The 10,357-nt window shown below is 42.6% G+C and overlaps 1 protein-coding gene across 1 annotated transcript in view; it reads left to right on the top strand.

Moving 5' to 3' along the window:
* Positions 1-10,357, top strand: part of FAM20C (family with sequence similarity 20, member C) — a gene marked incomplete at its 5' end in the record, with an annotated part of 54,948 nt that overhangs the window by 42,630 nt on the left and 1,961 nt on the right. The window contains 3 exons of the mRNA XM_009865353.1: positions 562-677; positions 8,853-9,033; positions 9,606-9,715. Coding sequence (XP_009863655.1) covers positions 562-677; positions 8,853-9,033; positions 9,606-9,715 — 407 coding nt within the window. The remainder of the gene's footprint in view (positions 1-561; positions 678-8,852; positions 9,034-9,605; positions 9,716-10,357) is intronic.

Genomic DNA, 10,357 nt, shown 5'->3' with positions numbered 1-10,357 from the left:
AAGGCCCTGCACTCAGCCTTTGTCCCTGGGAAAATTTTTAGTCTCAGGGAGATTATTTAGGTTGATGTAATAGTATTAAAACAGAGAGAAGCAGAAGCAAATACATCAAACAAATACTAAGACTATTTGGTGAGAAAATTTGCTATTTGGTGGCTTTTCTGGAGGAAAGAGGCTGAAATCCCATTCCTCGAGTCACTTAAAAAACTAGTGAGCAAAATGCAAGTTACAACAATCCTGAAGTAGCACAAAGTCAAAAATAAGTCTCTTATTTCTGGAATTCTATGTATCTTAATTTTTTTTCATGGAACAAAGTATCCTCATCCGCTTCTGTATTTTGCACCAGCTCCATACTATATAGGCAAGTCAGAGCTGATCACATTCAGGACATATTTTATGTCATCTATTAGACGAAGGATTATCCAGTTTAAAGTTGATGGGCTTTTTACTCCTTAAAGACCACAGATAAATGTGCCTTCAGAGTGTAATGAACCTTCCTAAAGCCTATCACTATCATTATATTTTAATCTTTTACATAAACTATCTCTTTTCCTTCTCTTCTAGGATCCTGGATTTCCGTCGCGTGCCACCAGTTGCAGGTAGACTGGTTAACATGACGAGAGAAATACGAGATGTTACTCGTGACAAGAAACTGTGGAGAACATTTTTCATCTCACCAGGTAGTCTTGGAATTATATTCTTTCTATCTACCCGAACACATACTTAAGGGAACGATGTAGAGATTGTTTAATTGCTCAGATATTTCTAGCAGAACTGTCTTCTAGACCTTTGAATAAAAATAAATGTGAAGACATAGCCTACAAAGAAGACTTCACTGTTTTGAATTGAGTGCCTTTTCCCCTTGACAAATTATCTGCAGAGATAAGCTTTTATGTTCACAAAAGCAATGTATTCAGCAAATGTTTTATGTAGAGCAATTTCTAAAGCAATTTCTTCTATCACTCTCAGTTTACCCAAAACCTTTTTACTTAGCCCATTAGTTATTTAGACTTTTTTTTTTCTCCTGCAATGTGATTCGTCACTTCTGTTGGTCAAATGCATTTATTTCCCCGTTTTGACTGGAGGACCAAAACCTAATTTTCTCAGAGTCGTGTACTTCAGTTTTTATTGCAACAGGAGTTTGGGAAAAAAAAAATCAAGCAAATAGATGTGTAACATATCCTACTTCCAGCTCAAATTCTCTTCTGGGCAGAGGCCAGGGGAGAAGTGACCTGAGTTGTTCCCAGTCCTTGTTCTTGCTTTGAAGCTGACTCCAGGAGCCAATACCAGTCTCTGTTACCCATCACTCTTTCACAACGTCTGGTGGCCCCAGCCAAGGGGCGACAGGGGAAAATTCCCACAGGGTGGGGATTTTACAAACATAGCACAAAAGCCTGCTCTGCTCACCACAGTATACAGCTGGAGTAGGCAAAGATGGGCAAAGGGTAAGAGAAAGCGCTATCATCTCCCTTTAGCATCTGGGATGCTGAGATGGAGAAATTAAAGCTCTGAGTTAAGGCATGAAAATGCATAGAATCATAAATTGGTTTGGGTTGGAAAGGACCTTAAAGATCGTCTCTTTCCAACCCCTCTGCCGTGGGAAGGGACACCTTCCCCTAGACAATGCTTAAGTATGTTCTTAGAGAAAGAATATATAGGGAAATTGTTAAACTATGTTGCAGTGAGCTTAACTCATATTATTTCAGCTGCGTGCAAATGTGCTTTGCTGAGCTCGGGCTGTGACTTGTGTAACAGGCAATCTGGAGCAGAAACCGCCAGAGATCTCTCCCTTGCTCTCCATGTGATTGGCCAGAAGCTGTTTATCCCAGATCCCTGAAGTCAAGGTCCAAAGACTTAATTACAGTCTCTTCCAAAGTAACTGTAATTTATTGCTGTTAGCTAGAAGTCAGAGCCCTGCCATGACAGAGCTTTCTCTCTTAAAATGTTTGTCACACTTATGTGATCACCAATAAAGTCATTATTATGGCCGTTATTTTTAGCTTCATATTTATGTTCAGCTCTGCTGGACACAGTTGAGCAGTTATTTATTCCAGTAACTTCACTTATAAAATGATTTCGTCTTACCCTGTGTTATGAGTGCTCCAGTTTCACATATACGGTCATTGTAACAGTATATGGTGACAGTGTACAGCAGCAGTGTTCACCAAACCTGATGGGAAAGCATTTCTGCATGTTCCAGCTGAGCACTTGTGCCCCAGCCACTTTTTCTCCGTCTCTCTCTGTCTCGATTTTTTTTTTTTCCTTAACTTTTTGCAGACAGTCACACGGGTGGCAAAAAAATCTTGTGACTGTTTATGTGCACAAGGTGCTTTGGCTCATTTGAAATATAAGCCGTTTTATTCCTGTTTTAGCAAGTAAGATATGGATTAGTAGGTTTGCTTGCTTTTTACTCTTCCTAGGTTAGATATCAAGGCTTGTGGGTGAACTTGAGTGATTTCTGAAATTATAAAACTGTACTCAAGTACTGAGCAGCTTAGAGCAGCCAGAGCACGGCAATGCAGAGTTAAGGCTGCCTGTTCGGATGAAGATCTTTATCTTGTCATTATGAAATTCCAGACATCCAAGGGATGATCCAGGCATAATCCTTTATTCAAGTTTATTTAGAGGCCTCAGATAAATTCAATTAAAATGTTTGATTAACTATGAATCAGGCTTTTCTGGAGAATAAAATGCTTAAGCAATTAATTTTTCTTACAATTTTACATTTCCTAAATCAATATACTTTGCTTAAATCACGTTGGTTACTTGTCAGAGTTCTTCCCTACAAGTCCCCAGTTTAATTAGTCGGCTTCTCATTAACATATGGCCCACCTCCATCTTCTATTTTATACTGACCTTAAAAGGCAGCATTAATTAATACTTAATGAAAAAGTAATAAAGGTCCTAAATTAGACATGTAGAAACAAATTCACAAACCTAGCAGGCAGCTCAAGCAGCAGACTGAGGGCAGAAGAGGGAAAAGAGGAGGGTGCTGAGATGAGGTGAGGATGGAGATGGAACGGGGCTCCTGGGCAAGAGTGGGAGATATTGGTTTGTCCCCTCTAATGGATATGGGGCAGCAAAGTCAGTAGGGTTTGAGGGAGAACTGGTTACAAAGCTGAGAAATTGAGGTGTGACATATAGATACTTGAAAGAGCCAGCCTGTGCACCTGCATTAAAATGTCTCTGGGACTCCTTTTAAGGTGGCTGTGTCTCTGCCTCTTCATCCCCGTCGATGCTCAGTGACCATTAGTGGTGATGGGGACACGTGGTACCTGCTGGTGGTGTATCCCTCTCCATGCACTCATAGATACCTCTTAAAATTAAACGAGTACTAAATGGAATTGATTCTATAGAAAGGTCTTCCCCTCAGGATGGGAGACCACTGTTGACAAGTGGAAACCCTCGGAGGGTAAATACCGATGATGCTCATCCATACATTGTGTTATTCCCTGGACCACAGCAGGGATGTGTTGGAAGAAACCTCACTGCGTTTCCACGCCTGGGCTAGCTTACTCGTCCCATTGGGCATGGAAATCATGGCTGGGAAGCTTCAGGCAGTTGTAGCTCAGAGCACGCTGCAGAGCGGCATCCCTTCTGCCACTGGCAAGTGGAAATGGCTGCGAGCAGACAGGTCAGTCGATGCATTAGGCTGCGTTCAGAGAGAAAGCAGATTGCAGAAAAGTGCATTTCCAGGCAGTTTGGACTAAACATGAGAAATGGAATTAGGTCAGTAATTATTTAAATTAATTTTACATCCTGTGCAGTAGGGCAGACCGCTGTAGCCCTGCTACTCTTACAAATGAATGGTAATTTGCCAGGAAAAAAGAGACATATTAATGATGTCAGCCTTCGTTTTGGAAGTAATTGAGGCAGCAGCTTAAAGAAATCAATGTTACACAGCTAGTAAGCACTATGTTTTTGTTCATATCAAGCAATTCCAAGGGATTATAGATTTTTTTTCCCCTCTCAGCAAACAATAGCAATTCTGAATTAGCTATTATTTTGAGCAGGTAAAAGAAAGATCCTTTTCATGCAGTGCTTTAGTAAATATTCAAGATTCTTTCCAGTACTCCCAATTGCACAGGCTTGCTAGATGTCCTTTATTAACAGTCATGCAAATCTTAATAAAAGAATTGCTCTGCCAAGCAATTTGCTTTAAGGTATCTCCACTTGTTCGTTTTCTTCCTGAGAATTACTGTTCAGCTATCAAGATGACGCACAGAAAATGTGCAGATGAGTACACAGGCACTCTGGCTCTTAATTGTAATTAGTTGGAGTTTCGATCACCAGACCACGATTTTCATGTGGATTTCGTTAGGAATTGTATCCATTCATCCTCAGATAATGAGAATCAGACATTTGCAAGACTGCTCGGGATGCTCTTCCCTCTCTAGTGCTTTGGGGAAACAACTTTGTTTCTTAATGAAGAAGGAGTTTGTATGCTGCAGATTCCCAGCACTGGAATATTTGGGCATGTGTAAGCATCCCTCCCTTTCTGGTTTGCCAGCACTGCTGCTGTTGCCATTTCTACCCACTGTGCAGGAGCACAAGTTCCTGGTGTTTGCTCTTTTTGCAGGTGTACTTGGGGCTGGGGGTCTGTACAGAAACACGTGTGTCGGATGAGAGACGAACGTATGGGCTGGGCAATTTTAAAAGAAGTACTACACCTCAGTTAGGTCTCTTCTCCTCTTTCCTTCTGACTTTTTGCCTTCAAAAGGCCAAGCCCTACTCTTACGTGCAATTGCTGGTGCAGCACTGGGCTGGTGTCTCGAGCTGGAATTTCACCCTCAGCCTGCTGCTGTGCAGAATGTGGGTCACCTACTTAGGTTTCAAAGAGACTCACTATGCACCTTGAAGCCTTAAATGAGAACTGCATTCTTCTATATTTGGTACCTCTCTTCTTTATTCCTATATTTTTAAGAAACCTTAAAAATGAATGCTTCCCTGGATAATTCAGGCTGCTTCATCTCACTGCCTGTATATATATATAAGAACTAGGACAGACATATCGAGATGCCTTTTTCTGTATCAATCAAAGCAGTTAATTTCCTTCACAGTAATTTGAGGTAGAGCATCCTTTCACCTCCACTAACCCCAGAAATCGGACAGGAGCTCTGGAGAGTAAGTACCACAGGTCTGAGCCAGTGGGGAGAATAACAGCTGGCAGAAAATGCTTTGCCATTGAAAGTAATTTCTCACAGAGAAATACATTCGGGGATTTACAGCAATTTTGCTGTCTCAGTGATGGGATGCACCCTTCCTGGGCTCCCATTGCAGGTGATGAGGGCTTGGAGGAAAACCACTCTGCAGAGGAGCCCCAGAGGAGCAGGGGTGGATGGCCCAGTGTGGGGCAGGCAGCACATGGGCTAGCGGTGTCACTGCAGTGGCAAACATCATTGCTGCCACAGCCGCTGAGCTTCCCTGCAGGTTTATCTGGATACGAATGTGAGATTACTGTCAAGTGATTAGTCCCAGTTGCTTTCGTTGACAATGCAGAGCAAGGTTTCATTGTTCCCGAAGTTAAATTCAGAAGCAAACTATTAAACACAGCATTTATCTCACCACCATGCAAAATGCTGTGTTTAATATAATTCCTTTTTTGAAAGGTCGGATTTACATAGTGAGCAGCAGAGGCTGTGGTAGCACAGAAGGGGCATTGCTGGGCCTTTTGCTCCTTACAAAACTGTTACGGTGGTGCATAATCGAGCATTGGCTTCCTGCTGCCAGGTGGAAGTCAGGTCACAGAAACCCTGGAAGATGAGTTATCTCAAACAATTGAGATGAATCTGCATAGGTTCCCTCCCTCCCTAGACAAGCAGGTGATGCTCACGGAGCTGAATGGGAGCACAAGCCCCACTGCTTGTGCTGCAAATCGATGGAGACACGAGACCTCGGTGCAGCATGGGGACATCGCTACCTTCCCACTGAGGCAGCCAGCAACCAGGAAGGAAGGGATCTCTTTACATCTCCCAGCTCTTCTGTGTTAGCCTGCAGCAAGCAGCCATCTGTATGTGATCTCTTGTAAATCATCCCTTCTGGCAGCCTGGAGCCCCTTGAAATATTTTGTCTGCCGTAATTCTTTTAAGGGTATAAATCGCAGATGTTTCTTCCCTGGTTTTTTATAGGCTGGTATTATCTCAACCTTCACAATGGCCCAGCATGATCCTCCCGTTTGCTGGCTGGCAGCAGCTGGCAGCGCTGCCCACTGGTGCTTGGACAACTCTTCTCTTTCATCCTGAATTATGGTGGAGGTTCATGGGGAGTCATGAAGCCCGCTTGGTTTTGCCAGGATGATCAAAGGCAAAGCCGAGGCACCTGTGTTAGCCCTGCAAAAGCAATGCCAAGACTGTGCTGCCATAGCATTTTTGAGAAAGAAACCTGGGACAGGTCATAGACTGCAGGGCAGTGCACCCAAGGCTCGTGTTAGGTTGGGTTTGTCTAGGTCATAGAATCATAGAATCAGAAACGTTCAGGTTGGAAAAGACCCTTGGGATCATCACGTCCAACCTATAACCCTACGCTTCAGAGTCCACACCTAAGCCATATCCCCCAACACTGCATTTGAACAACCTTTAAACACCTCCAGGGAAATGTTGATTTTGACTTTACACTTGATTTTAGACTAATGAAATTAGTAAGTCTGAAGGGGGCCCACTGAGAATGAGAAGCTGAGGATTTCAGACGTTTTTAACCTAGGGAGGCTGACCTTAAGGTGTAACTTGGACTAGAGGCCTCCAGAGTCCCTTCCAACTTCAGCTTTCCTAGTCATGATTGCTCTTTTCTGATGCAATTTGTAAAAAGCTTTTCAAAACTTCACTCTCAGTGGTGTGAGTTATATTACTGAGTTGCTGAAAAATCAAAATGAGTGGGGTATCTATTTAGAGGGTAATAGGTGTGTCATATGATGAGCAGATTCATGCTGGGGTTCATAAGAAATAGCCAAGATCATCCAAGGACATGGTCACTTCTTAGCTCATGGGAAGTCTTAAACTACTGTTCCTTTAAGTAAAATGTTAAGGGACTAAGTATATGTTCTATATAAGAAAAAGCTTTAGAAATAATTTTAACGAAAGGATATTCTTCCTTGTAAAACACTTTAAATTGGAAAAAGTACAGACATTCTGAATGCTCCTTCCTCCCTGTTTTAATTTCTCAATTTTCTCTTCCCTGAAGTACTTCTCTTCCAGTAATTGTCAACGAAGTTTGTGACCACAGGGTAAATATTTCTGGGCTGAGTCAAGATGTATTTAACTGGTATGAGCCAACCCTGTGAATGTAAATATACAGTTGGGGTTGGAGTTGTTCCTGAGCACAAATAGATGAGAAGCCCTTATGAGTCAGTCACCACAAAGGGCTTCAGAAAGGCAGTGTCCAGAGTAACATAATCATGACTTAATGAACAAATCTGGTGGCCATCACTAGAAGCTTGGCAATGAAGAGCTGAGACAAACTGTGACGTAGTGACACACTGGCCTTTTAGTCTAGTTACAGGATTTAGTTCCAAGTTTAGCAGTTGGTTTCAGATAACACGGTTGATTAATACAATCAAAACCGTCACGAGTCCTTATTGCTTTTGCACATTCTCTTTCTCCTCCTTCCCCAGTCTCAGCTCCTTGCCCTGCTTCTTCCTCGTTCCTGTTACCCCCAGCAGCACTAGGGATGCTATTTCTCCCTGTCCTCTTGACTCATCATCTCCTTTCTGTCACCCACCGGCATTGTACCATCTCCGCTGGACGCTTGGCCAGCCGTAGGTTGGCTCTGGACCGGGGGCACGTCACGGCGATGTGCAGGGCAGCATGTGATGAAAACCCACCAGCCTACCTTTTCGAGCATTGTGGTCTTCTCTGGAAGGCAGAATATCTCGTTTATACTGATCCCGCCCAAAGGGAGAGTAGCTCAGAAGCAGTATTTGAATTTAGAGACCTTGTGGGGAATCAGGAAGCAATGTGACATCTCGGCTTTGTGCATTACCATAAGGAAAGGGCACAATATTTCTCTAATGACATTTTACGTGCATAAAGCAATGTCAAAAGAGTTGTAGCGCACTGACAAGGTCAGCGGTATGCTCCTGTTCTTGTTCATAGCCCAATGTTGGTGAGGTTTGAGAACGAGCTGCTTTCTCCCACCTCCAGTGAATTCAATTGGGAAAGGGGTTCTTGTGAAGAGGTGGGTGTTCCTGTCGGTACAGAAATATGTGGTTGCAGCTTTGGGGAGGTTTTGAGGTAACACACACTCCAAAACCTGCTGCAGGTTCTTTTTCTGTGGTTGTTGGAGTAACGTGATGTGTGAAGGAAGAAATTTGTGTTTGGGAAGTGTGCTGACAGAGTTACATCTGTGCGATTTCCACCTTCCACACACACACCCCCACGTGAGTCTTCGTGGTAAATAATTCTCCTTAGTAAAACTGCCAGTTCTTCTCATACCAGCAAGTCAATGAATGAAATGTTGTTGTCTGCTTGTGGAGAAACGAGCCATAATTTTGGAAGGTGACTTAATTTGATGCATGTGCTACTTGTTTGGCTGTGGGATTGACCAGCCTGGGGTAAGAAATATATCCCAAAGAATGTATCAGTCTAGGAAGATGAAAGGAGAAGGAAAAGGATTAATAAAAAAAAAAATCTGTTTTTTAAATATAAATAGGCTAGAAGTAGTTGCAGAGAGCTCAGCATAGGGCATGATTCCAGCCACTGAAATGAATGTCTTTCTGGTGGTTTCAGTGGAAGAAAACTATGTGTGGCAACAGGGTTTTGGGTCTGAGATTTATTTCTGCTCATACATACCTCAGTGCTTTTAGGAATTCTTGAACACTGATTTAAGAGTAGGTTTTAAAACTCTTTTCCTTCATTTGCCAGCCAACAACATTTGCTTCTATGGGGAATGCTCCTACTACTGCTCAACAGAGCACGCCCTGTGTGGAAAACCAGATCAGATAGAAGGGTCTCTGGCCGCTTTCCTACCGGATTTGTCCTTAGCTAAAAGGAAAACCTGGAGAAACCCTTGGAGACGTTCCTACCACAAGCGCAAGAAAGCAGAGTGAGTAGTGGTGAGCAAAGGGTTCACCAACTGCAAGGGGTCGTAGGAAAATAAAACTGTGCTGCGCTTATTGCCTGTGTCTGACCTAAAGCACTGAGGCTCAGGAGAGCGTCTGCATTTCTTCAGTGGGTCCAGCTCCTGGAAGGGACACTCACACTTGCAAGGAGCTCCATTTTATGGTCCTCATCCTGAAAGGACTTTCAATGGCATGATTCCCTCACAGGACAGATAGCTCCAGTAGTTTTGACAGGATGCAACGGGACCTGTCTAAGTCCTATCAGAAGGAGAAATTCACTGTGATCTGCAGCCCTAAACAAGTCTCAGATGTTCTTATCATATGACTGATGGTGCAGCTAGTCTCCTGGATCTTAAAGCTATTAGCCAGATAGTTTTCAATCTTACGATTTTCTTCCTTTTTCATCAGTCACAATCTTTATCAGTTGCCTGCATTACTGGAAGCAGCCTGAAGAATTTGCTGCCTCTACCTAACCCTGTACAATATATCTTTTTTTTTTATAATACTCAGTAAGCTTTGTATGTCACATAACATATCAAAATATTGGCTTTTCCAGATGGGAAGTTGATCCAGATTATTGTGAAGAGGTTAAACAAACACCCCCGTATGACAGTGGGACCAGAATTCTGGATATAATGGATATGACAGTTTTTGATTTCCTAATGGGTATGTTTCCTCTCTTTCAAAAATTAAATGCAACATTTAATTAGAATAAGAACCATTTCTTTCTACACTGCTCTGCATAGCTCAGCAGTTTGCTAATGTGTGGTTGAAGCTGCATTTAATGTATGTGCTGTTCTAGATGATTATGAGAAAATGCAGATTTACACGGTTATGTATTCCCATCAGTGCAGATTAAAGGAACAAAGATGTTCAGAAATGCAGAGTGAAGATGAACTCAGGTCAAGCTAGTCTCCTTCACAACAGTTAAGGACTTCACAGTTTGCTTTAGTGAATGTTTTACCATTGGAACATGCAGCTCCTGGATGCACAAGCAGGGACTGTTCATTACTGGCACATTGTTTTCAACCTGTTGTAGTGTTCACTGCTGCTTGTTCCCTAAACTGTCAGAGGGGAAGCGGGAAAGAAGTGTTGCTTCATCACAAAGGCAACTGTGATATGTATCAGGAAGGTTTTTTCTGTTTATGTACCCTGATAGGAATAGAATAGTTATTAACAGGAAGGCAACAGTGACCTATTCCAAGCATACTCAGCTAATATACCTGTAAGGTGCCAAAATACATATTTGATCCTTGGATAGATGTCAACATGGACATAGCCTCTGCCATTGCCACTGCTGAGATTTCT

Source organism: Apaloderma vittatum, unplaced genomic scaffold (genome assembly GCF_000703405.1).
Source record: "Apaloderma vittatum isolate BGI_N311 unplaced genomic scaffold, ASM70340v1 scaffold10852, whole genome shotgun sequence".
Classification (NCBI taxonomy): domain Eukaryota; kingdom Metazoa; phylum Chordata; class Aves; order Trogoniformes; family Trogonidae; genus Apaloderma; species Apaloderma vittatum.
Note: the sequence above shows the minus strand (reverse complement) of the source record. Positions and strands in the feature narration are given on the sequence as shown.